The sequence below is a fragment of the Electrophorus electricus genome, chromosome 21 (genome assembly GCF_041902795.1).
Source record: "Electrophorus electricus isolate QZ-2024a chromosome 21, ASM4190279v1, whole genome shotgun sequence".
Classification (NCBI taxonomy): Eukaryota; Metazoa; Chordata; class Actinopteri; order Gymnotiformes; family Gymnotidae; genus Electrophorus; species Electrophorus electricus.
The window spans coordinates 357,501-385,000 of NC_137517.1; the positions used below are offsets into that span (position 1 = coordinate 357,501).

At 47.2% G+C, this 27,500-nt stretch overlaps 4 protein-coding genes and 1 long non-coding RNA gene across 6 annotated transcripts; 4 read left to right on the forward strand and 1 right to left on the reverse strand.

Annotated features, from left to right (window-relative positions):
• The first annotated feature begins 394 nt into the window (after positions 1 to 394).
• pfn1 (profilin 1) lies at positions 395 to 3,435 on the forward strand. The gene is made up of 4 exons (XM_026996227.3): positions 395 to 523; positions 728 to 875; positions 2,508 to 2,703; positions 2,862 to 3,435. Exons 2-4 carry the CDS (start codon positions 744 to 746, stop codon positions 2,957 to 2,959), a joined length of 426 nt encoding a protein of 141 aa, XP_026852028.1. The 5' UTR covers positions 395 to 523; positions 728 to 743; the 3' UTR covers positions 2,960 to 3,435.
• A 3,970-nt stretch (positions 3,436 to 7,405) lies between these two features.
• Positions 7,406 to 12,825, forward strand: eno3 (enolase 3, (beta, muscle)). Of its 2 annotated transcripts, none has more exons than XM_026996226.3 (12): positions 7,406 to 7,563; positions 8,916 to 9,065; positions 9,556 to 9,651; positions 10,254 to 10,312; positions 10,524 to 10,593; positions 10,687 to 10,820; positions 11,000 to 11,222; positions 11,619 to 11,816; positions 11,913 to 12,114; positions 12,321 to 12,429; positions 12,518 to 12,576; positions 12,657 to 12,825. In XM_026996226.3, exons 2-12 carry the CDS (start codon positions 8,981 to 8,983, stop codon positions 12,724 to 12,726), a joined length of 1,305 nt encoding a protein of 434 aa, XP_026852027.2. In that variant the 5' UTR covers positions 7,406 to 7,563; positions 8,916 to 8,980; the 3' UTR covers positions 12,727 to 12,825. The 2 variants fall into 2 exon arrangements, with proteins under 2 accessions (XP_026852027.2, XP_035377386.1); XM_035521493.2 differs by having other exon boundaries at positions 7,443 to 7,563; positions 8,980 to 9,065.
• Positions 12,693 to 16,395, reverse strand: LOC145652778 (uncharacterized). Its single transcript, XR_014119007.1, has 3 exons — positions 16,096 to 16,395; positions 15,122 to 15,545; positions 12,693 to 13,607 (listed from the first exon to the last, which is right to left on the reverse strand). It is a non-coding gene; the product is annotated as an uncharacterized LOC145652778 (long non-coding RNA).
• LOC145652777 (C-type natriuretic peptide 2-like) lies at positions 15,111 to 17,556 on the forward strand. Its single transcript, XM_081704041.1, has 3 exons — positions 15,111 to 15,248; positions 16,394 to 16,693; positions 16,909 to 17,556. Exons 1-2 carry the CDS (start codon positions 15,147 to 15,149, stop codon positions 16,676 to 16,678), a joined length of 387 nt encoding a protein of 128 aa, XP_081560167.1. The 5' UTR covers positions 15,111 to 15,146; the 3' UTR covers positions 16,679 to 16,693; positions 16,909 to 17,556.
• A 4,226-nt stretch (positions 17,557 to 21,782) lies between these two features.
• Positions 21,783 to 26,009, forward strand: zgc:85858 (uncharacterized). Its single transcript, XM_081704040.1, has 3 exons — positions 21,783 to 22,363; positions 24,213 to 24,288; positions 24,830 to 26,009. Exons 1-3 carry the CDS (start codon positions 21,944 to 21,946, stop codon positions 24,868 to 24,870), a joined length of 537 nt encoding a protein of 178 aa, XP_081560166.1. The 5' UTR covers positions 21,783 to 21,943; the 3' UTR covers positions 24,871 to 26,009.
• Positions 26,010 to 27,500: the final 1,491 nt, after the last annotated feature.

Genomic DNA, 27,500 nt, shown 5'->3' on the forward strand with positions numbered 1-27,500 from the left:
CTTCAGTTATTTTTTTAATTTTCTTATTGCTGAAGTGGTTTAATCGTCATACTGGTGTAATCCTCATACTGGTTTAATCCTCAATCTGTCTTAATCCTTATACTGGTTTAATCCTCATACTGGTTTAATCCTCAATCTGGTGTAATCCTTACACTGGTTTAATCCTCAATCTGGTTTAATCCTCATACTGGTTTAATCCTCATACTGGTTTAATCCTCAATCTGGTGTAATCCTTATACTGGTTTAATCCCTTTTCTGGTTTAATCCTCAATATGGTGTAATCCTTATACTGGTTTAATCCTCATACTGGTGTACTCATACTGGTTTAGCCCTTATACTGGTTTAGCCCTCATACTGGTTTAATCCTCATACTCTGCAATTTCCTCACAGTTTCTTTTTCTTTGCGGAAGTGACCCGCGGGGGTAGGGCGCGCGGGTCGGCGCATGCAATATAAAACCGCGTGCACTTCCTCGTATTCACTTTGCATTGCAGCTTTGCTAAAGTCACCGGGGACCGACAGCAGGTAGCGCGCAACTCTTTCCTTACATCAACTTTTCCGGCTCTCATACTCATGACTTAAGAACATTCTGTTCATGTTTGCGAGTAGATACTCATTTTACATTAGTATTTAGTGTAGCTAACCAGAATTAGAAAGTTGTAAATACTGGAGTACACATCTGTACACTGCATATTTACTACTGTTTCTTCGTTTGTGGTTTTGTCCAAGTCTTTGAAGCCTTAAAATGAGTTGGGATCCATACGTCGACAACATTACCAAGAGCGAGTGGATCGACGACGCTGTGATCGTCGGGTGCACCCCGGGCCAGGAGTCCGTCTGGGCGGCCAAGGCGGGCGGCTGGCTGAGCGGCGTCACGGTACCGAGCCGCGCGCGTATGTGAGAACGTGTGGAATGCGTGCGACACTGACTGATCCGCACGCGCGATGTTGTCCTGATTTAGGCTCTCGTGCCTTTTGCAACAAAGAGCGCGCTTTCCCTCTCACTTGCTCCTTTCTTTGCTGCATGCTGTCACGGTTAGCCGCATTTAAAGTAGTTTATCACCGTTTCGCTCGTCTTGGAAGAGATTTGAAGGGCAGATGGTTGAAAAGCACCAAAAAAGTACCGTTCTGCCGGGAAAAAGTTTATTGAACAGGTAACGTAATGTTGGCGTGCTGTTTAGGTTTGCTGTGATGTGTGCACGCTGGTTGGTGCATGTGCAGACGCCTCTACAGTGTCCCTGAAGGCTCGCGTCTAAAGTGGCCAACTCTGATTTCAGAAGAGAACTATTGGTATATGAAACCGGCATTTGGTTGGCGTTTTTCTCCAAAGCGCGAGATGTAGTTGTAATGCAGTCCAACTTGAGATTTCCTTCATACCGTCCGCGAGCTCTGTAAAGACTCCTTATTTGGTCATGCAAGTTAAAGTCGCGCGCTCGCGATGTAGGAAGTGCAGCGGTCTGAGGGAACCTTCAACTCACTTCCGCCTTCACGCCCGTAAGACGTCATCTCCCGGGCTGCATGCATGCATTAGTGGCTTGCTTGATTGATTGATTTAATGACTCATCTGGAGTTTAACACCCAGGTGTTTTCTTTAGAGCAGCGGACCAGCTAGTCGCATGAGACGGAGGGGGCTGTTGTGGTCGGTTGTCAAACTTACCGAACCTCGGACTCATTCAATAACGAGTGGTACTGTGGTGCAGAAAAACCAGAAGTGTGTGTGTGTGTGTGTGTGTGTGTGTGTGTGTGAGGGAGATGAAGCATGTGTTCATCATATGACACAAAACGACAAAGAAAGGAAAGATTCACACACACAATATGGAGTGATCCTTATTCTTGTGGCATTTATTTTTATATATATATATATATATATAATTATTATATTATTTATATATTTTATTTATTTTACAAAATTTGTTTTTTTTTTTTGTTTTCTTTTTTTTGTTTTTTTTGGTCTTAACCAATAACCATAACTGATCTAACTAGCATCTAAACACACAGTCAGCACAGGAACATGCATTAGGAAGTTGCTTATTTGTATTGGAAAGTATGTTTTCTCTTTGACTGGTGCTGTGGTTTTGTAACATTGCTTTGCCTGAAGAATTGTTTTCTCTCCCAGTTTGTCTGGGTGTCGGTCTCACTGTGATCAGTGCTGTAGTATTGGTGCTTAAATGTGCAGGGTTAGGGTTGGCGCTAACCCCTAAATGTGTTCACATGTGAAAAGCAGACCTGTGTTCAGAACCTGACGCGCGCGTGTGTCGGGGGTGACTTTCGTAAAGCAGGTTACATCTGACTCGGAACATGATGGCACATGATCAGGTCCACAGCAGGAATGTGGGTGTGTTGGTGGTGCGATGGCCTTCAAAAATCCATCTGCATGTTAGAACGTGTGTGTGTGTGTGTGTGTGTGTGTGTGTGTGTGTGTGTGTGTGTGTGTGTGTGTGTGTGTGTGTGTGGTAGGGGTATGGATGAAAGTGGTGTATTGAGATGTGCTCTTGCTCATTTCTGCCCAGCCTTTGGAGGTGAAGACTCTGTGTGGAACGGACCGTGGTGCCCTCTTCGCCCAGGGCGTGACCCTAGCAGGGAGGAGGTGCACTGTACTGAGAGATGCACTGCACTCTGACGGCCAGAACACCATGGACCTCAAAATGAAGACTTCAGATAAGGAACCTCATCCTTACCCCTTCACCGTCGGCAAGACATGCAAAGGTAAGACACACACACACACACACACACACACACACACACACATTCATAAGTGCACACACTAACCTGTGCTATACAGTTGGACATGGAGTACATTTCCGTAGAAGCTCGTACAGACATGGCAGGGCCTAACCCTAACCCTTTTCTCTTCTGTTCCTCAGCTCTCATTATAGCTAAAGGCGTGCAGGACGCCCACGGTGGGAAGGTGAACCCCCCCGTGTTTGACATGACCGCGTACCTCAGGAAGATGAACCTCTGAGACGCTGTGCCACATCTGCCCTGCCCCCCCTCCCCAACACACACACACACACACACACACACACATGCGCGAACACAGGGTGGATTAGAAGTAGAATTCTGATTGAAGATCAGCTGTTTGTGTGGTGTGAATGCTCTACAGCTGGTCTGATGTCAGAATTCCCACCACCTACTCTGAGAGCTACTGTCTGCTCTCACACACACAAACCCTCTAGGTGGGCTTCACCAGATCGTGTGGAGACAGGCTTCAGTCGATCAAGCGGTTCTGTTCATGCTGTTATCTATTCATGCTGTTATCTATTCGCTGATGGCTGATGGACGTGTTCACTGATTAGCTAATGAATAGTACTGCACTGGATATTGGGGCTTCATTTTAGGTTTTTAGCAACTTTACTTGTTTGTTGCTTTATTGATACTGTTACTGAACAAACCTCTGCCCATGGTCTGCCAAATAAAGAGAGTAAAGTTGTACCAAGATGGATGGATCCTGATTTATGATTGTGTGTGTCTGTGTGTGTGTGTGCACAAGATGTAAGATTGTGCGGGGTGGTGGGAACAGGCAGAACCACGTTTGGCTCTTGTGCACACAAGACGATGACAAAGGGAAAAGCCGCTTATTTTCCTCTGAAGGGAACGGCCAGAGAACTGCAGCTAAAATGTGGATTTGGCTCCACCTGGTGGCAGTGTTAAGTATGACTGGAGTTGTAGTGGCTTTGAGCTCATTCAGCAGACCACCAACACTTATTCACACACATGCACACGCCCCCCGCAACACACACTCATTCACATACATGCACACGCCCCCCGCAACACACACTCATTCACACACATGCACACGCCCCCCGCAACACACACTCATTCACACACATGCACACGCCCCCCCGCAACACACACTCATTCACACACATGCGCAGACGCCCTGCAACACACTCATTCACATACCCCCAACACAGGCTCATTCACACACGTGCACACGCCCCCAACACAGGCTCATTCACACACGTGCACAAGCCCCCAACACAGGCTCATTCACACACGTGCACACGCCCCCAACACAGGCTCATTCACACACATGCACACGCCCCCTGCAGCACACGCTCATTCACACACATGCACACGCCCCCCGCAACACAGGCTCATTCACACACATGCGCTGACCCCCTGCAGCACACACTCATTCACACACATGCACACCCCCCCCGCAACACACACTCATTCACACACATGCGCTGACCCCATGCAACACACTCATTCACATACTCCCAACACAGGCTCATTCACACACATGCACACGCCTTCCAACACAGGCTCATTCACACACATGCACACGCCCCCAACACATGCTCATTCACACACATGCGCAGATGCCCCCGCAACACACACTCATTCACACACATGCGCAGACGCCCTGCAACACACTCATTCTCACACATGCACACGCATGCAGACCCACCTTCATTCACACGCATGCAGACCCCCAACACATTCATTCACATGCATGCAGACCCCAACACACATTCACACGCATGCAGACCCCCAACACCATTCATTCACACGCATGCAGACCCCCAACACCCATTCATTCACACGCATGCAGACCCCCAACACCCATTCATTCACACGTATGCAGACCCCCAACACACATTCATTCACACGCATGCAGACCCCCAACACATTCATTCACACGCATACAGACCCCCCAACATGCATTCATTCACACGCATGCCAACCCCCAACACGCATTCATTCACACGCATGCAGACCCCCAACACGCATTCATTCACACGCATGCAGACCCCCAACACGCATTCATTCACACGCATACAGACCCCCCCAACATGCATTCATTCACACGCATGCCAACCCCCAACACGCATTCATTCACACGAATGCAGACCCCCAACACGCATTCATTCACACGCATGCAGATCCCCCAACACACATTCATTCACACGCATGCAGACGCCCCCAACACAGACCATATATACAGCTGGAATAATGTGGAAACTCACTTACAGGGCTGTCGTGTTCCTAACACACACACACACACACACACACACACACACACACATATATATATATATATAGCTGGAAAAGATGTGGAAGGTGAAGACAACTCTGTCATTCCCATGGTAACAGGAGCGCTAGGGGCTGTCAGCCCCAAACTGGGAGAATGACACCAGCAGATCCCAGGAACAACATCCGAGATCTCCGTCCAGAAGAGTGCAGTCCTGGGAACAGCTAAGATACTATACAGGACGCTCACGCTCCCAAACCTGAGAGAGAGAGACCGCCCAGAGGAGGGCAACTGGGTTGTTTGTTTTTTTACATACACACACACACCTCTCATAATAGGGGAGATAATTTTAGCCAGAGAATAGAAAAAGGGTTCTGTGTGTGTGTGCTTGTGCATGCACATGTGCACATGCGTGTGTGTGTGTGTGTGTGTGTGTGTGTGTGTGTGTGTGTGTGTGTGTGTGCAGTTGTTTCCTCTTTTACTGTGAACTCAAACCCCTTCTCAGGTTTCCCATTTTAAGTGAACTCTGACCTTTCATTGAAATGGCAATTTTTACAAGGGAGCATCTAAATTTTACACAGTTTCAGTCAAAGTGTGAATCACTTTCATCTACAAATGAAGACAACTGAATATGTCTAACAGTACAGCACAACAGACCACAATAATCTTATACACACATGCATGTATACACACACACACACACACCCCAGAGGAGGAACAATGTAGCTGACCGATGAGGCTTTTCAAAATCCTATCAGAAGAGGCAGGCGCCCCAACGCTGTTCTAATGAGCAGTTATGATAAACTCCTGTTTACAGATGTTAAGTTGTTCAATGACCTCAGTTGTTTGCTGGACTATGGGGGAGCCAGCAGGGCCCCACCACCAGCACAGGCCACGCCCACATACCACCACAGGCCACACCTCCACAGGCCACGCCTACACCACCACATGCCACACCCACATACCACCACAGGCCATGCCTACACCACCACAGGCCACGCCTACCCTGAACATATTGCACTGTGCAGACATTCAACATTCTGTATACAGTGGAATTCACTATTTGATGCAAAACTGATACCATCTATAATCGTTTCTTAATATTAATGAATAACTAGAACTTAATGTAAAATAAATTCACTCATGCTTAAACTCTGAATGACAGTAGTAACTGAACACCCGTAACCGCGTGTGTAGTGATTGAACACCCGTAACGGTGTGTGTAGTGACTGAACACCCGTAGCCGTGTGTGTAGTGACTGAACACCCCATAACCGTGTGTGTAGTGACTGAACGCCCGTAACGGTGTGTGTAGTGATTGAACACCCGTAACGGTGTGTGTAGTGACTGAACACCCGTAGCCGTGTGTGTAGTGACTGAACACCCGTAGCTGCGTGTAGTGACTGAACGCCCGTAACCGCGTATGTAGTGACTGAACACCCGTAACGGTGTGTGTAGTGACTGAACACCCGTAGCCGCGTGTGTAGTGACTGAACACCCGTAGCTGCGTGTGTAGTGACTGAACGCCCGTAACCACATGTGTAGTGACTGAACACCCATAACCGTGTGTGTAGTGACTGAACGCCCGTAACGGTGTGTGTAGTGACTAAAGGCCCTGTGCACTGAGCCTTCTTGCTAGTAAAGTCACTGTTAAATGAGTCTAAAAGAAAAATGTAAACACTCTGTAAAGATATGACAACTAATGAAAGAAGCAGAAGTCTCCTACGTCACTGTGGACAAAGATAACAGTTTAACGTTCAGCACTCCTGGACTACACCCACCTTTGTTGGTGAAACACTGAGTGACACACCGTCAGCTTTCTTTCCTGTCTGTCTTTTCTTTCTTTTCGTTTTGATTTTTCTTTAGGTTAGAAGGTCCATCAGCACCCCTCATTCAGAACATACTCTTCCATTCACGCTTCTTCATGGTCAGGACCAAGCCATTTATGTAAAGTGTAAGGGGTGTGATTGGCCAATAGAGGCTCTCTGGATGTTTCCTTTTTTTCAGAAACAAGAAAAGAAATGTTAGTTTTATAAATAATAATATATTAAATATTTTAATATAAAAAATGCCCCAATGTTCTAATCATTTGTGACCTCCCGCTCACTTGAGATCTATCCTAACCCCTGTGCTCCTCCATGAGGCAGCCCCAATTCTATTTTTTTCATTATTTGAGAGCAATGCCATATGCTGTTATAATCTGGTGAGAGCGAAGGCTAGGTGTGTTGGATTACAGGCACACGTAATCCAGGATTCCCAGGGATCATTGGCTCTGGACATGGAAACAGCTCCACCTGTGCCACACCTGATAGCCACACCGTGCAGTGCAACACTACGCCGCGGCTCTGACCTCATCATTTACATTTTAAAGAGGCTCGGGTGTCCCAGTTTTCTTTTGAGCACTCTAAGATAAAAGCCTTCGTTAAAAGAGCGCGTGTAAACAGTTGTCAGACGCTCCCTAACGTGCACGCCATATACGGCCCTGTCGCGGAGCGTGCCTCCGTACGCCTCTATAAATGGCGTAGTTGGAGTTGGGGCGTGCACTTGCAGTCGCCCACCCCGACGCACGGGCTCCAAGGCAGCACGCAGGTAATACGCCCTAACCCTAATGCACACTAACGCGCCGCGTTAGCGGTGTGTGCATGTCAGACTTGCACACGCATGCTGACTTATCTGACTTATCTAAGCGCTAGTTCCTTCCTGCTTGGCGCTCGGATCTCGGGTGCGCACGGGCTGCCTAACGCGATCTTAAGAACCCGTGCACGCGGAGGGAGAAGCTCGCGCGACATCTCCTTAACCTTCTACTGTAACTAGAACGACCTTCACCTTCCGCGACGTAACGGGGTCCGGTTGACCCGAGCGCGTTCTCTACAGGTCGATAAGACGAAGCTGTATACCTTAAATATTATTTCCCAATGTATTGTTGGAGATTATTGCCTAAATTATTGTTACAGATTATTGCCTAAAGAAGTGCAAAGGAATTAAAGTGGCAGTTAATCGCGAGCATACTAGTTCGTTGTCGCGCCTAGTCCATGAAAAACAACACCAAAATATCATGTTTGGTGTTTTAATTCTCTGGCTTCCGCTCTTAGGCCAAAGTCCGGTTAGGCAAGCCTGCGCGTTCGTTGCGCCATGGCGTGGCCCGCGTGACCGTCGAGCTTGAGTAGCGTGCCGTGAGCGTGGGCAGGAATGAGACGCCACAGCGATACTCACGCGCTCCGCAGCTTGTCTCTGGTGTAACGCGACACCCTAAACCATATAATGCACCTACACGAGCGGGTCACCTCGCGAGCCAGTGCGAGATGCTGTCTGCACGCGAAGTGTCCGCTTGCGTGCGCATGTTCTGATCCTGTAGTTGAAGTCCCTCGAGCCCAGCACTCTTTACTCCACTGATTCGGTTTAAATCTGTTTATTTGGGCGAATTAAGCTCTTGTTTAGTTTCTAGGGCATCATTACACTTGCACACTGGTCATTTAGTAAGCCCCTCGTTACTGTGGCTATTGGAGCTGCAGCTCCACTCTCGGGCTACAGAGGGTGGAACAGCCTAGTGCTTGGCTGCCTATGGAGAGAAGTCAGAGCCAGTTGTAAGGCGTCAGGGTTTGGTAGTGCAGGCTTGTGGACATGCTGTCAGCTGTTGGCTTTAATTGGCCTTCCTCAACAGAACAGACAGGGCCGTTTGGTTGGTCCGCACAAACTCCTTCAGGCTTGCACACCCACACCAAGGTCAGAATGTTTCTACAGAAAGGTCAGGATTAAGTAGGACTCGGAAAAGGTCAGCTAGACACACACGCGCGCACACACACCCACACATGCCGTTTAAAGGGCAGATAGATGTTGGGGGGGAGGGGGGGGAGAGAGAGTGAGTGAATGAGTGAGTGTGTACTCTGGGTTGAGCTGTATAGATGGGACCACACGTGTCTGTACTGTTCCTCTCTAAATAGGGTTCGGAACGTGTTTTTGAGAATACAGAAGATTTTGATTCATCGATCTCCCCCCCCGCCCCAGGATGTCCATTACTAAGATTCTTGCCCGTGAGATCCTTGACTCCAGAGGAAACCCCACTGTGGAAGTGGACCTATACACTGCCAAAGGTGCGTGTATGTGCACACGTGTGTGTGTGTGTGTGTGTGTGTGTGTGTGTGTGTGTGTGTGTGTGTGTGTGTGTGTGTGTGTGTGTGTGTGTGTGTGCGCACACACACACACACACACACACACACACATGGAGGCATTACAGGACAGTATTCCTGTGCTTCAGTAAGAAGTGCTAAGTGTTGTTGGGAAAGGTGGAACCAGGACAGTTGTATGCTTACACTGATCCCAGACCAGCTTTAGAAGACGACTGTGTTCTGGACACACCTATTAATCATCATTGTTGAGCAAGACCATAACATACCAGCGTCTGTTTGTCAAAATTGTATTGATTTATTTCGTTTTCCATCAACTAAATGTAAGAATGAAATGGTGTGTTTGCTGTTGGTCTGTGAGGGCCACGTGGACAGTTGGCACCATCCACTCTGCAAGCTGACCAATGAACATGAGATGGGTATTCATGGCCCCTCCCCCTTTCCTGGCCCCTCCCAGGTCGTTTTCGGGCTGCTGTTCCCAGTGGCGCCTCCACAGGAGTCCATGAGGCTCTGGAACTGCGCGACGGAGACAAGAGCCGCTACCTTGGCAAAGGTACATGCACGTACATGCATGTAAATACAACCTCACGGGTACATGCGTGTGCATACAGTCGCGCACGTACATGCATGTAAATACAACCTCACGGGTACATGCGTGTGCATACAGTCGCGCACGTACATGCATGTAAATACAACCTCACGGGTACATGCGTGTGCATACAGTCGCGCACGTACATGCATGTAAATACAACCTCACGGGTACATGCGTGTGCATACAGTCGCGCACGTACATGCATGTAAATACAACCTCACGGGTACATGCGTGTGCATACAGTCGCGCACGCACATGCATGTAAATAAAACCACACGGGTACATGCGTGTACATACTGTCACGCATGCACATGCATGTAAATAAAACCACACGGGTACATGCGTGTACATACAATCATGCATGCACACGTGTATGCATACAATCACACATGTACATACCATCACGCAGATACACATGCACATATCATCATGTATGTACATGTGCACTCTCACACTCGGGCACATGCAACTGCTCAAACAGCTACATGTGCTGAAACACCTGTGCATTCACGCCATCACTCAGAATATTGAAGTGTGCGTGTGTGCGTGTGTGCGTGTGACAGGAACTCTGAAGGCTGTGGACCATGTGAATAAGGACATCGCTCCCAAACTGATTGAAAAGGTAAAACTAAATCACCAGAGTGGTGAAGCTTAGAAATGACCACCATGGGCCCCAGACATGAGGTCACTCGTGTGCACCTGCCCTGACATGAGTGCCGTCACAAACACCATAAACCTCATCACTCTCAATGAGAGACATGCGAGAGCAGAGCATGGGACTGACCTGCCATGTGATTCACCTGCACTCTCGCTCTCTTTCTCTCTGATGACAGAAAGTAAGTGTGGTTGAACAGGAGAAGATTGATAAGCTCATGCTGGAACTTGATGGAACTGAGAACAAATGTATGTATTTTTATTTTTATTTATATATATATATATAAAACAGACACGACGGATGGTCAAGTGTGAAGTTGGGTCTCTATTGTTTGTGTGTAGCTCAGTTTGGTGCCAATGCCATCCTGGGCGTGTCCTTGGCTGTCTGTAAGGCGGGTGCGATGGAAAAGGGCGTGCCACTCTACCGTCACATCGCTGACCTGGCGGGGAACAAGGACGTCATCCTGCCTGTGCCGGTGTGTGCGTGTGGTAGGGGTCGGGATTGGGGGTGAGGCTGGCCAGTCGACGACATGTTAGGCTTCTGTGAGCAGTCAGGACACTTGCGTTTACATTCTGCTCTTATTCTAATGCACATGATCAGTGCGAACTTCGCTCAAATCTCAAACACCGTGTGTGCGTCCTCTCTCCTGTGCAGGCATTTAATGTGATAAACGGGGGCTCCCACGCAGGGAATAAACTGGCCATGCAGGAGTTCATGATCCTGCCCGTGGGTGCGAGGTGTTTCAGTGAGGCCATGCGTATTGGTGCCGAAGTCTACCACAACCTGAAGAACGTCATCAAAGCCAAATACGGCAAAGACGCCACCAACGTGGGTGACGAGGGAGGCTTTGCTCCCAACATTCTGGAGAACAATGAGGGTGTGTGCGTGTGTGTGTGTTAGTTGTGCGCGTGTGTGTGTGTTAGTTGTGTGTGTGTATTAGTTGTGCGCGTGTGTGTGTGTTAGTTGTGCGCGTGTGTGTGTTAGTTGTGCGCGTGTGTGTGTTAGTTGTGCGCGCGTGTGTGTGTTAGTTGTGCGCGTGTGTGTGTTAGTTGTGCGCGTGTGCGTGTGTGTTAGTTGTGCGCGTGTGCGTGTGTGTTAGTTGTGCGCGTGTGCGCGTGTGTTAGTTGTGCGCGTGTTAGTTGTGCTAGTTGTGTGTGCGCGTGTGTGTGTGTGTTCCAGCCCTGGAGCTGCTGAAGTCTGCTACTGAAAAGGCTGGCTGTGTTGGTGTTGGTGTTGATGTGTGTGTGTGTGTGTGTGTGTGTGTGTGTTTTAGCACTGGAGCTGCTGAAGTCTGCCATAGAGAAGGCTGGGTATCCTGATAAGATCATTATTGGGATGGATGTGGCTGCGTCGGAGTTCCATAAAGCAGGAAAATATGACCTGGACTTCAAATCCCCTGACGACCCATCACGGCACATCACAGGAGAGCAGCTGGGCGACCTGTACAAGAGCTTCATCAAGAACTACCCCGGTACGCACACACACCAGACAGTGTGTTTGTGTTGTGTTGTGTTTTGTTTTTTCTATACATTATATAAAATGTTGATTGTTGGGGTCTGCTCTGCAGTGATGTCCATTGAGGACCCCTTTGACCAGGATGACTGGGAGAACTGGACAAAGTTCACTGGCTCTGTGGACATCCAGGTTGTCGGGGACGACCTGACCGTGACCAACCCCAAACGCATCCAGCAGGCCGTGGAGAAGAAGGCCTGCAACTGCCTGCTGCTGAAGGTCAACCAGATTGGCAGCGTCACCGAGTCCATACAGGCGTGAGTATATGCGCCTCCCACGCAGCTCTGCCACAGGGCCCAGGGTCCCCCCACGCAGCTCTGCCACAGGGCCCAGGGTCCCCCCACGCAGCTCTGCCACAGTGCTGTAGATTTACAGGCATCTGGAGCATCAGAAGTTTGTGTTGTGGGCATGTGCAGCTCAGCCAGCCTAACGCTCTCGCTCGCTCCCTCTCTCTCGCTCTCAGCTGTAAACTGGCCCAGTCTAATGGCTGGGGTGTGATGGTGAGTCATCGCTCAGGTGAGACAGAGGACACCTTCATTGCTGACCTGGTTGTTGGTCTTTGCACTGGACAGGTAAGCGCTCCCTCCCTCGCTCTCGCTCTCTCTCTCGCTCTCGCTCTCGCTCTCTCTCCCTCTGCTAATGGGGTTTTTGCTTAAACAGATCAAGACTGGTGCGCCCTGCAGGTCAGAGAGGCTGGCCAAATACAACCAGCTGATGAGGTCAGCAATGTCACGGTAACCAAATTATGTTAATGAGCTCCTTTTGTGACACATGCTAATTTGAGTTTTCCCCTCTCTAGGATTGAGGAGGAACTGGGAGAAAAGGCGAAGTTCGCTGGCCGTGATTTCCGTCACCCTAAAGTGAACTAATGTGTGTCTGTCCAGTATGCACACGTCTTGTAGCACACACACGTCTCGCAGTTTCACAACACTTCAGGTTTTGAAATAAAAAGAAACAGTAAAGCTGAACTGGAAATGTGTGTTTATTGGAATAAGCAAGGGGGGGGGGAAATCAATCCATCAGCTCAGGGTTAATTTTTACCAACATACTGCGCTGGGGTAATGTAGAACGTCACTGACCCCTAGGGTCAGGGTTGACCCCTAGCAACAATAAGCACATGCGTTTCTGCACATGTGCATTTGTTACCCTCCCTGGTTTCTGCCCCTTTGCCCCACCCCCACTCTGACGCCTGGGCCTGTGTGTGTGAAAGGAGAATGAGGTTTTGCAATTAGGACTAGCTGTTACTTGGCAACAACCAGCATGCAGAAACTTCAGCATGAGTTTAACAACCCAGAAATGTGTGTGTGTGTGTGTGTGTGTGTGTGTGTGTGATTTTATTTATATATATATATATAAAATATAAAAATGTCGGGGGGGGGTATATGGCTAGTGTTGGGGTATTATTAGGTTAGTTTGCCTGTTCTGGAGATCTCGGGTGAGTGCTAGAGGAGAATTGTGGGAGGTGTGCGTCATAGAGAGGCTGGGAAACGGAAAGGAGAGGCAGAGGAGGTGACACAACTCCCCATCCATCACATTCGTAGAAGTGTGGGGGGTGGCTCTGATGCTTGGGGATGTTTGAGTCTGTGTCTGTCTGTCTTTTGGTTGTTGTGGGGTGACTGTCTCAGGTCGTCTCTCGGGAAACTCTCCCTCTGTGTGGAACTATTGTGTCCCTCTCCACTACATGCACAGAGGAGAAAATAGTTCCTGAATGGTCGTCGTTTCCAGGGGGAAGTTTTATGGGGGGCGGAACCTGAAAGAGTCAGGGGTCATAGTACCGTGTTATTTTTCTACAGCATCATAGAAGAGGAAGAAACTAGAAAGATTCAGTAATTATCCTGATACAGAACAATGTGTGTGTTTCTAACACATCTCAGGGGCATCTGTGGAAATGTCCAAGGCTAGAACAGACTGCTGTGGGGAACTGTGATCTCATAGACATGAACACAGACCAGAAGGAGAGATCAAAAAGCTGATGAGAGAAGTTATATCCAGTCGATAAAATCAGATCAACACACCAAAGAGCAGCTGACAAAGAAAGAAAAACAGGGATGAGAGATACAGTGACTGGTGTTGGGTTAGGGGTTAGTGTTAGAGAGAGAGACAGATACAGTGATTGGTGTTGGGTTAGGGGTTAGTGTTAGAGAGAGAGACAGATACAGTGATTGGTGTTGGGTTAGGGGTTAGTGTTAGAGAGAGACAGATACAGTGATTGGTGTTGGATTAGTGTTAGAAGGAGAGAGATACAATGATTGGTGTTGGGTTAGGGGTTAGTGTTAGAGAGAGAGACAGATACAGTGATTGGTGTTGGGTTAGGGGTTAGTGTTAGAGAGAGACAGATACAGTGATTGTTGTTGGGTTAGGGGTTAGTGTTAGAAGGAAAGAGATACAGTGATTGGTGTTGGGTTAGGGGTTAGTGTTAGAAGGAAAGCGATACAGTGATTGGTGTTGGGTTAGGGGTTAATGTTAGAGAGAGAGAGACAGATACAGTGATTGGTGTTGGGTTAGTGTTAGAAGGAGAGAGATACAGTGATTGGTGTTGGGTTAGGGGTTAGTGTTAGAGAGAGACAGATACAGCGATTGGTGTTGGGTTAGGGGTTAGTGTTAGAGAGAGACAGATACAGTGATTGGTGTTGGGTTGGGGTTAGTGTTAGAAGGAGAGAGATACAGTGATTGGTTAGGGGTTAATGTTAGAGAGAGATACAGTGACTGGTGTTGGGTTAGGGGTTAATGTTAGAGAGAGATACAGTGACTGGTGTTGGGTTAGGGGTTAGTGTTAGAGAGAGACAGATACAGTGATTGGTGTTGGGTTGGGGTTAGTGTTAGAAGGAGAGAGATACAGTGATTGGTGTTGGGTTAGGGGTTAATGTTAGAGAGAGATACAGTGACTGGTGTTGGGTTAGGGGTTAGTGTTAGAGAGAGACAGATACAGTGATTGGTGTTGGGTTGGGGTTAGTGTTAGAAGGAGAGAGATACAGTGATTGGTGTTGGGTTAGGGGTTAATGTTAGAGAGAGATACAGTGACTGGTGTCTCTGCGAGTTTGGTTGCACGCTGGCATTGCCGAGGGTAACGCGTTGGAATGTGTGACATCACAGCGCTTCCCTTTAAAATGGTTGCCCTGGCGTCTCCTCCACTGAGACGTGTCTTGCCTTATGCAGGACAGAACCAAACCACAACTCTTGCCCAGCACGGCCACGACACACATGGGACAACATCTGAGTGATTCTCCACTTGAGAATTTCAGTATTAGAAGTGTGAAACTTTACCTTTATTTAAATCTCCGGAAACAAGATGGCTTCTTCATCTCCCTGCCTTCTTCCACATCTACTCCTCTGCATCGCCATGGTGACACAGGTGGCAAGTAGACCATCACCAAAGAGACCAACATCTGAGGTGAGTGTTTGTTAGGTGTGTGTGTGTTAGATGAGTTTTAGGTGAGTGTTTGTTAGGTGTATGTGTCTTAGATTAGTTTTAGGTGAGTGTTTGTTAGGTGTGTGTGTGTTAGATGAGTTTTAGGTGAGTGTTTGTTAAGTGAGTGTCGTGTTATGTGAGCATTTGTTAGATGAGTGTTAGGTGAGTCTTGGGTCTCATCATGGAGTCCACGCAGAGTTCTCTTCTCCATCTGCTGTGACCCAAGCTCAGGGTGTTCTCACATTTATGGTGTGGAAGTCACCTCCTGTGTGAAAGAGACTTTTCCAAAACATAACAAATACTTTCAGGGTTAAGGTTACTTGTTATTGTTATTATTATTGCTTATTAATGTACTGCTAATAATCTATGCTTGTTAATCAGAGCAGAGTTCTGAGGCAGCAGGAATGATGTCCTAAAATAAATAAATAAGTAAACAAACACACCCAGTGCTGGGACTTGAACTGGCAACCTTCTGATTACAAATCAAGTACCTTAACCAGAGACACCACTGCCTGCTACACATACACAATACAGGTATATTAAACTATAGTACAGATCTACTGCACTACATTACAGGTATATTAAACTATAGTACAGATCTACTGCACTACAATACAGGTATATTAAACTATAGTACAGATCTACTGCACTACATTACAGGTATACTACAGTACAGAACAGATCTACTACACAATACAGGTGTACTACACTACAGATATTCTATAACACAATACACTACAGCACAAATATATTACAACACAGGTATACTACACTTCTTTTACATGAAATTTACAGCATTTGTGTGGTGCTTCTATCCAAAGCAACTTACAATTCCGACTGAACACAACTTGAGTAATTGAGGGTTAAGGGTCTTGCTCAGGGGCCCAACAGTCGCAGGACTTGAACTGGCAACCTTCTGATTACTAAACAAGTACTTTAACCACAGCACTCCTTCTGTCTGTGTCTTTTTGAATGTGTGTGTGTGTACGCACACGTGTGTCTATCTGTCTGTGTCTATATACCTGTTTTTGTGTGTGTGCGTGTTTGGCGTGTGTGTGTGTGTGTCTGTATGTGTGTGTGCGTGTTTGGTGTGTGTGTGTGTGTGTGTGTGTGTGTGTGTATTCCAGTCTCTACAGGATCGGTTAGGGGCAGACATCACTCTTTTTTTAACCCATCCAGAGATGGTGGAGGGGGGGGTGTCAGTTGAGAGCTCCACCCCCTCATGGAATGTCAGACATAGCCTCTTAGTGCATGATCCTGGGGCAGAGCCTCCCCATGCTGGGCCACGCCTTCTTCTGGACTTCCTGAACAGGCAGAAGAAGTTGAGGGGCCGGAGCAGGAAGAGCTCTGCGCGTGGATGTTTTGGCATGAAAGTGGACCGCATTGGTGCTCTCAGTGGAATGGGGTGCTAAAATACACACACATGGGTATGTGCACACACATACAAACACACGCATGCATGCACATATACGCGCACACACGCACGCCCACACACACACACACACACACATGCACGCACACAGACCAGTTAGATGATGTGTTGTGAGACTGTCTGTACAGACTGCTGTTTCTCAGCGTTTATAAGGAACCCTAAATGCAGAGAAAGTTAGTGGAATTTCTGACAGTTCTTCCACTGTTACAGGAATTGCCTGGACTCGACTGCCTGGACCCAAACGCCTGGACCCGACTGCCTGGACTGACAGCGTGTATGAGAGATGGCTGCTCCTCTCATCCCTCCATCCCTCCACTCCTCTCATCCCTCCACTCTTCTCATCCCTCCATCCCTCCACTCCTCTCATCCCTCCACTCTTCTCATCCCTCCATCCCTCCACTCCTCTCATCCCTCCACTCTTCTCATCCCTCCATCCCTCCACTCCTCTCATCCCTCCACTCTTCTCATCCCTCCATCCCTCCACTCCTCTCATCCCTCCACTCTTCTCATCCCTCCATCCCTCCACTCCTCTCATCCCTCCACTCTTCTCATCCCTCCATCCCTCCACTCCTCTCATCCCTCCACTCTTCTCATCCCTCCATCCCTCCACTCCTCTCATCCCTCCACTCCTCTCATCCCTCCATCCCTCCACTCCTCTCATCCCTCCACTCCTCTCATCCCTCCATCCCTCCACTCCTCTCATCCCTCCACTCTTCTCATGCCTCCATCCCTCCACTCCTCTCATCCCTCCATCCCTCCACTCCTCTCATACCTCCACTCTTCTCATCCCTCCATCCCTCCACTCCTCTCATCCCTCCACTCTTCTCATCCCTCCATCCCTCCACTCCTTTGATCCTCTGAGAAGAACAAGAACAGACACTCACTACAACACCTGAGCCAAAACACTCACACTACAACACCTGGGCAAAACACTCACACTACAACACCTGGGCAAAAACACTCACACTACAACACCTGGGCAAAAACACTCACACTACAACACCTGAGCCAAAACACTCACACTACAACACCTGGGCCAAAACACTCACACTACAACACCTGGGCCAAAACACTCACACTACAACACCTGGGCCAAAACACTCACACTACAACACCTGGGCCAAAACACTCACACTACAACACCTGGGCCAAAACACTCACACTACAACACCTGGGCCAAAACACTCACACTACAACACCTGGGCCAAAACACTCACACTACAACACCTGGGCCAAAACACTCACAATACAACACCAGGGCCAAAACACTCACACTACAATACCAGGGCCAAAACACTCACACTACAACACCTGGGCCAAAACACTCACACTACAACACCTGGGCCAAAACACTCACAATACAACACCAGGGCCAAAACACTCACACTACAATACCAGGGCCAAAACACTCACACTACAACACCTGGGCCAAAACACTCACACTACAACACCTGGGCCAAAACACTCACACTACAACACCAGGGCCAAAACACTCACACTACAACACCAGGGCCAAAACACTCACACTACAACACCTGGGCCAAAACACTCACACTACAACACCAGGGCCAAAACACTCACACTACAACACCAGGGCCAAAACACTCACACTACAACACCAGGGCCAAAACACTCACACTACAACACCAGGGCCAAAACACTCACACTACAACACCAGGGCCAAAACACTCACACTACAACACCAGGGCCAAAACACTCACACTACAACACCTGGGCCAAAACACTCACACTACAACACCTGGGCCAAAACACTCACACTACAACACCTGGGCCAAAACACTCACACTACAACACCTGAGCCAAAACACTCACACTACAACACCTGAGCCAAAACACTCACACTACAACACCAGGGCCAAAACACTCACACTACAATACCAGGGCCAAAACACTCACACTACAACACCTGGGCCAAAACACTCACACTACAACACCAGGGCCAAAACACTCACACTACAACACCTGAGCCAAAACACTCACACTACAACACCTGGGCCAAAACACTCACACTACAACACCTGGGCCAAAACACTCACACTACAACACCTGGGCCAAAACACTCACACTACAACACCTGGGCCAAAACACTCACACTACAACACCAGGGCCAAAACACTCACACTACAACACCCACAAAACCACTTGCGTCATCCTCCCTTGCCACCACTGAGTGTAACTAACACCAGAGCATCCAGTGCGGCTGCAGCTTGAATCTAACATAGCAGTGATGTAACTGACCTGACTACTGACTGACGTAGACTATCCAGTCAGCATCACGCCTAGGACATCTTTAGGTACACAGACTGACCAGACAAGTGTAAGCCTGGATCAGAACTGTGAAGAGCTGAGGCTGTGATGGCCTCAAAACTGACCTGCAGTCAGTTATCTGGAATCCACCTCCTCCTGGTGGTGATTATCATCTGACCTGTCTTGAGTTTTCTCTCAGGACTAAGTGTGTATGTGTATATGTGTGTGTGTGTACATACGCATGTGAATAGCACGTATGTGTGTGCGTGTGTGTGTATGTGCGTGCGATTGTGTGTATGTAGACATGCTCATCTGTACTGACGTGATAATGCTTTTGTTCAGATTTGTGCTGAAGAGAATGGCAATGTTTTACTTTTGGTGTAAATGTAACATGAGTGTAAACCTGTCTTGTCTGTCTGCTGTGTGGAAATGTTATTTATGTTTCCATGTGTATTTAATTACTAGATATGAGTTCAAAATTATTGGCAAAGCTGAAGGCAGTGGATTAATGATATAGTATGTGTTCAATTTAATATTAATCAGAGATGCTCATTACATTCAATAACTTGTTTCTTTTTACTCAGGGTTTTCATAAATATGAATAACGTTTTCTAAATCAAATATAAAAACAATTATATTAAGAAGCGATATTTTCATCTAACTGGCACTTTCCTACTCTCCTACTAAAAGGGTCTGATAGCAGCAAACTACCGAGTTTGACATTCCTGCTGTAACGCATCTGTTCACCTGCGGTACACGTAGCTGCTTTTTCCGTGTGATTCAGTTTAGATTTCGTCTCAGTAATAAATGCACAGAGCACTGCCCCCTGCTGGTCACTCTGTGTGTTGCCCTAGTTAAAAAAGACCTGCACCTGTAGGTCCGAGATGTGTTTTAAAAAACCTGTTTAGGGCCTATGAGTCAGTTATTACTATTAATTAATATATGATCAATTATTACCACTCATATAATATATTATAAATTATTACTATTCAATAATATATTAGAAGTGTAATAAAGTTGGCACCAGTCCAACAGGACAAACCATTCACAGAATGATACACACTTAAGGGTTAACAGGAAGTAACACTAGGAATAGTAATAATTCTCTGTTCTCAATACCTGAAGGAAATTTTGATCACTCAAATTCTCAAGTTCCTTAACAAAGTTTAATAATGAAGTAGTTGAAAAAACAATAATATAAGCTGTATAAAGAAAAGGAAATATTAGCATACACAAATAAAATCACCAAGATGACATTTATGAGAGGGTGTTTAAGAGAAACATAAAAGACAAAAGCCAATTAGTTTAACAGATAATTCCATCACTAACGCTGGTTCAAGCCAACACAGGGAGAAGGTTACAGTGACCCTCAGTATTGCCTGCGTCTTAGGCTACGAGGCCCGGCCAGAAACTTCAGAAAGTGGCAAATTCCCCCTGTTGGGTCCCTGAACAAAACCCTTAACCTTCAATTACTCATAACTGTAAGTTGCTTTGGATAAAAGTGTCAGATAAACGTATTATTATTAACTTTCCATGTCTCTACCATTATTATTATTATTATTATTATTATTATTATTATTATAAAGATTCCTTTTATGTCTCTACCATGTAGAGAATGCATCTCGGTTGAGTTCTCTATTTGACCGGGTCAAGAAAGGTCATAAACACACATTGATTAAAAATATATATATATATAGTTTTAATTATCCTTCCTTCAATGTCCAGGTCATTTGTTTTTATAGCATTAGGCTGTCTGTGCTTCTCTGTGGAAACAACCCAGATAACAGATTATACTACACAGATTAGTGACAGATTATACCACCCTGATTATACTACACAGATTAGTGACATATTATACCACCCATATTATACTACACAGATTAGTGACAGATTATACCACCCATATTATACTACACAGATTAGTGACAGATTATACCACCCATATTATACTACACAGATTATACCACCCATATTATACTACACAGATTAGTGACAGATTATACCACCCATATTATACTACAGATTAGTGACAGATTATACCACCCTGATTATACTACACAGATTAGTGACATATTATACCACCCATATAATACTACAGATTATACCACCCATATTATACTACAGATTAGTGACAGATTATACCACCCATATTATACTACACAGATTATACCACCCTGATTATACTACACAGATTAGTGACATATTATACCACCCATATTATACTACACAGATTAGTGACAGATTATACCACCCATATTATACTACACAGATTAGTGACAGATTATACCACCCATATTATACTACACAGATTATACCACCCATATTATACTACAGATTAGTGACAGATTATACCACCCTGATTATACTACACAGATTAGTGACATATTATACCACCCATATAATACTACAGATTATACCACCCATATTATACTACAGATTAGTGACAGATTATACCACCCATATTATACTACAGATTAGTGACAGATTATACCACCCATATTATACTACAGATTAGTGACAGATTATACCACCCATATTATACTACAGATTAGTGACAGATTATACCACCCATATTATACTACAGATTAGTGACAGATTATACCACCCATATTATACTACATATTAGTGACAGATTATACCACCCATATTATACTACAGATTAGTGACAGATTATACCACCCATATTATACTACACAGATTAGTGACAGATTATACCACCCAGTACAGTAGCGCCAGACTCTGGGAGTATCCCACTGAACATATGCAGGATGTCCTCTGTCTCTGCCTTACAAAAGTTTAAAAAGATACCGGGAATCCGCGAGTAAAAAAGAGAAAACAAGTTTAGGGTTAGGGTTAGCTGTGTGGACTAGCCAGCTAGCTAACGTTAGCTATCTTATTTTAGCGTAGCCAGTCAACTTTTATCCTCGAAAGCGTTAGAGGACATTCCGTTCTAGCTGGTAGAGCCACAGTCTGTGTAATGGTTACGTGTTATAGTGCAGCTACAGTCCGCCTCAGTTACACGGCGGCGCAGGTAATCCACGACGGACACACACCGACAGAAAACCGGCCCTGGCCGGAGCTACAGGACGGGCGCGCGGTCTGTCACGTGACGAGGGGCTGGGCTCACGTGTGTGATCACGTGGTCGCCGAGTCTCGAGCAGGGAGACAGTCGGTGTTCAGCGCCGTTGACTGGTACCGTTACCGAGTCTGTCGATACGGCTGTGGTCAGGCCTGTACCTCCTGGGCTGGCGTGCTTTGTTTGACTTCTGTCTTAGAGAGTGAGCTTGTTTTACTGGAGAAACCTTCCGTCGTCATGTCGGCAGTCCAGCGGATGAAAGTAGCGAACGAAAAACACAGCAAGACAATCACACAACGCGGCCACGTCCAGAAAAACACGGTAACGGGGTTGGATATAAACGCTTGACTGTGAACTCGTTAGCGACACGGTAACGGGGTTGGATATAAACGCTTGACTGTGAACTCGTTAGCGACACGGTAACGGGGTTGGATATAAACGCTTGACTGTGAACTCGTTAACGACACGGTAACGGGGTTGGATATAAACGCTTGACTGTGAACTCGTTAACGACACGGTAACGGGGTTGGATATAAACGCTTGACTGTGAACTCGTTAACGACACGGTAACGGGGTTGGATATAAACGCTTGACTGTGAACTCGTTAGCGACACGGTAACGGGGTTGGATATAAACGCTTGACTGTGAACTCGTTAACGACACGGTAACGGGGTTGGATATAAACGCTTGACTGTGAACTCGTTAACGACACGGTAACGGGGTTGGATATAAACGCTTGACTGTGAACTCGTTAGCGACACGGTAACGGGGTTGGATATAAACGCTTGACTGTGAACTCGTTAACGACACGGTAACGGGGTTGGATATAAACGCTTGACTGTGTGAACTCGTTAACGACGCGGTAACGGGGTTGGACATAAACGCTTGACTGTGTGAACTCGTTAACGACGCGGTAACGGGGTTGGACATAAACGCTTGGCTGTGTGAACTCGTTAACGACGCGGTAACGGGGTTGGATATAAACGCTTGGCTGTGTGAACTCGTTAACGACGCGGTAACGGGGTTGGATATAAACGCTTGACTGTGTGAACTCGTTAACGACACGGTAACGGGGTTGGATATAAACGCTTGACTGTGAACTCGTTAACGACGCGGTAACGGGGTTGGATATAAACGCTTGACTGTGAACTCGTTAACGACACGGTAACGGGGTTGGATATAAACGCTTGACTGTGAACTCGTTAACGACACGGTAACGGGGTTGGATATAAACGCTTGACTGTGTGAACTCGTTAACGACGCGGTAACGGGGTTGGATATAAACGCTTGACTGTGAACTCGTTAACGACGCGGTAACGGGGTTGGATATAAACGCTTGGCTGTGAACTCGTTAACGACACGGTAACGGGGTTGGATATAAACGCTTGGCTGTGAACTCGTTAACGACGCGGTAACGGGGTTGGATATAAACGCTTGACTGTGTGAACTCGTTAACGACGCGGTAACGGGGTTGGATATAAACGCTTGGCTGTGAACTCGTTAACGACGCGGTAACGGGGTTGGATATAAACGCTTGACTGTGAACTCGTTAACGACACGGTAACGGGGTTGGATATAAACGCTTGACTGTGAACTCGTTAACGACACGGTAACGGGGTTGGATATAAACGCTTGACTGTGAACTCGTTAACGACACGGTAACGGGGTTGGATATAAACGCTTGGCTGTGTGAACTCGTTAACGACGCGGTAACGGGGTTGGATATAAACGCTTGACCGTGAACTCGTTAACGACACGGTAACGGGGTTGGATATAAACGCTTGGCTGTGAACTCGTTAACGACGCGGTAACGGGGTTGGATATAAACGCTTGACTGTGAACTCATTAACGACGCGGTAACGGGGTTGGACATAAACGCTTGACTGTGTGAAATCATTAATGACACGGTAACAGTATTAGTTAAAAACCCTTATGTGAAATCATTATCAAAAAAAACAGTAACTATTATATATAAACACTGAAATAAAACAAAAAAAACATGGTAACGGTATTATGGTAACATGGTACCATACATGGTAACAGCTCTGTGTTTGCATGGCGTGTGTGTGCATGTGTTTGTGACGCTGAACTATCATTGTGTGGGGGTGTATGTGTGTTTGTGAAGCTTAACCAACTCTGTGGTGTGTTTGTATGTGTGTGTGCGTTGCAGCGCGTGGTGAATGAGGAGAAGTCTCCAGTGGGTCCGTGGCTGTTGGCGCTCTTTGTGTTTGTGGTGTGTGGATCAGGTGAGTGTCCATGTGATGCAGCTCAACTGAAAGTCTGGGCACACCACGGCATCACACACATCACCACCATCATCGTCATCACAATCATCACCCTGGAAACAGTTGCTATGACGTCACTTTGCACTTACACTTCTGTTGAAGTCCTCAGTGCAGCAGCAGTTCTGGGGAAACTGCCCTGGATTAGTGGAGTCTCGTGCGCATGCCGCGGAATCATGTCTGTTGAGAATGGGAGGAATGACGCCTGAATTATAATACACACAATTGTAATACACACAATTGTAATACTCCCCTTTACCTTGCTCCTCCCCTTTACCTCGCTCCTCCCCTTTACCTCGCTCCTCCCCTTTACCTCGCTCCTCCCCTTTACCTTGCTCCTTCACTTTCTCTCTTCCCCCTGCTGTACTGCCTCCTTCTCTCTCTCTCTTCTTTCTCTCTGCCTGTTCTGTCTGTCTCTCCCTCTGTCCTGTCTTGTCTTTCTTGCTCTGTTCTCTCTGTTCTTTGTCTGTCTCCCTCTCTGTCTGTCTCCTTCTCTCCCTTCCAGCCATCTTCCAGATCATCCAGAGCATTAGGCAGGGCGTGTAGGTGGCGCTCTGTGGCTGACCTGTGTGTTGTTTCCCGGGACAACCAGCAGGATGCTTCTCCTGCCTCCCTCAAGCTCTCCAGTCATCTCTGCTCCTGAGCCTTCAACGCAGCACCTGCAGAGTACAACTTCTCTAACTCGCTGTAAAATGGGCAGTTCTCTTCCTACATGTTGGTGTTTGAGTTTTCTATAGCTGATGTGACTGAGTGTCTAGTGACAGTTGGCAGTAAGTGACTGCTGTATGTTTCAGGAATTTTATGCAGATCAACTGTGTGTGTGTGTCTCTGTCTCTGGTTGCTAGAGAGAGACAGTGAAGAGCTGTGTGTGTTTGAGTGAATGTACCCATGCACACATGCCATGTACACATGCCATGACCCTCTGTGACCTTTCCTCGTCTGTAGGATGGGTTGGGTTTTGTCTGTGGTGTAAACTCTGAGCTTCCTCTGTACCCACTGGGCCTGTGCACATCCACACTGCTCACATTCTGGAAGACTTAACTCACTTTAACGATTAAACTCCTCACTATTGTCTGAAAGAGGTTCCTATGAAGTTAAGTTTAGGAAGCCATAAGTCAGTGGTGCAGTGTGTCACCTGCTGTGTGGGCTTCCCCCTTGTGTCTGCCTACCTGCTGACACTAGAGAACTTTACACCTGTTACCTGGTTTTACTTTGTGACAATTATCGGTGTCCTTTTGTTTAACTTGTCACAAGACCAGAGGTGTCCTGCAGAAGACATGAGGGGTTGCACGTGAGGTGAGAGGTCACACAAGGTGAGGGCTTTCACACAAGCACAGGTGCGACTTAGAGTGCCTGCACAAACAGACAACCCTGCACGGACCTATTTACTGATCTACACACAAATATTCACCCCTCAGTACTGTTGGACACTTTGGAGTCTTATGAACATTTTTCCTGTGTGTGTGTGTGTGTGTGTGTGTGTGTGTGTGTGTGTGTGTGAGAGAGAGAGAGAGAGAGAGAGAGAGAGAGAGAGAGACCCCTAACTGCAAGTGAACAGATGACTATGAACTCAGAGTAACAGCACTGATAAATGTGTGCATTGCTAGCCATAACCCTGCACCATACCAAATGACTTCTGCTATGCAAGGATTTTATACATAAATAAACCATATTTTCTGTACATACACCATTGTGTTGCTCTTTGTTTGTGTGTGTGTGGCAGAGTTATTCTCGTGTGGATTCTGTCATGCATCAAGCATGTTTTGGAATTGTGGATTTGAAGGTGAGAGGTGCAGCATGTCTTTGCTGAGCTCTTCAGTCCCACGCCCATAACCAGATACTCCCCGCACGCTGCCCGGTGGGAGGGTCCTGCCGTAGTGCAGCATGATGCCAATGTGCTCCACACGCCAGAGCACTGACATGGGAGTCCAGTCCCAGCTGAGTTTTGGCCTGTTCTACTGTCTGCTTGGGGGCATTTTTGTTCATTTGCTTGTATTTGCTATTTCTGTTGTATTAAACCTGTGTAAAGTTTTAGATAACTATTCTAAACTGTTTTCCTACAAATATCTTAATATGATCTTTATTCAAGTTTGTGAAATAATAGTAAGCTGTGTTTATAAAGTACTTTCACAATGTTGATTTAAAAAACAGATTCTATGTGAATCAAATATAAAGAAATGAACAACATAACATTGAGTTTAACATAAAGTCTAAAGTTTTAACCCTCTTATATGTAGCAAGACTGAATCGTCAGGTTAGTAGGCAGAAAGTCCCACATCTTATGAAGGAAAGAAGTTATGTAGCACGTTTAAAAGAGCCCAAGGACACTTTATAACGAACACACACACACTCACAGTGTACTCACAACCAGAAACCTCAGCCCCCCAAAACACACACACACACACACACATACACACAGCATACTCTCAACCAGAGGACAACGCCCCGGGGAGAGCACCACCCACCACTGGGAGAGAGGACAACGCCCAGGAGAGAGCACCACCCACCACTGGGAGAGAGGACAACGCCCAGGAGAGAGCACCACCCACCAGGGGAGAGAGGACAACGCCCAGGAGAGAGCACCACCCACCACTGGGAGAGAGGACAACGCCCAGGAGAGAGCACCATCCACCACTGGAGAGAGGACAACGCCCAGGAGAGAGCACCACCCACCACTGGAGAGAGGACAACGCCCAGGAGAGAGCACCACCCATCACTGGAGAGAGGACAACGCCAAGGAGAGAGCACCACCCACCACTGGGAGAGAGGACAACGCCCAGGAGAGAGCACCACCCACCACTGGGAGAGAGGACAACGCCCAGGAGAGAGCACCACCCACCACTGGAGAGAGGACAACGCCCAGGAGAGAGCACCACCCACCACTGGGAGAGAGGACAACGCCCAGGACTGAGCACCACCCACCACTGGGAGAGAGGACAACGCCCAGGAGAGAGCACCACCCACCAGGGGAGAGAGGACAACGCCCAGGAGAGAGCACCACCCACCACTGGGAGAGAGGACAACGCCCAGGAGAGAGCACCATCCACCACTGGAGAGAGGACAACGCCCAGGAGAGAGCACCACCCACCACTGGAGAGAGGACAACGCCCAGGAGAGAGCACCACCCATCACTGGAGAGAGGACAACGCCCAGGAGAGAGCACCACCCACCACTGG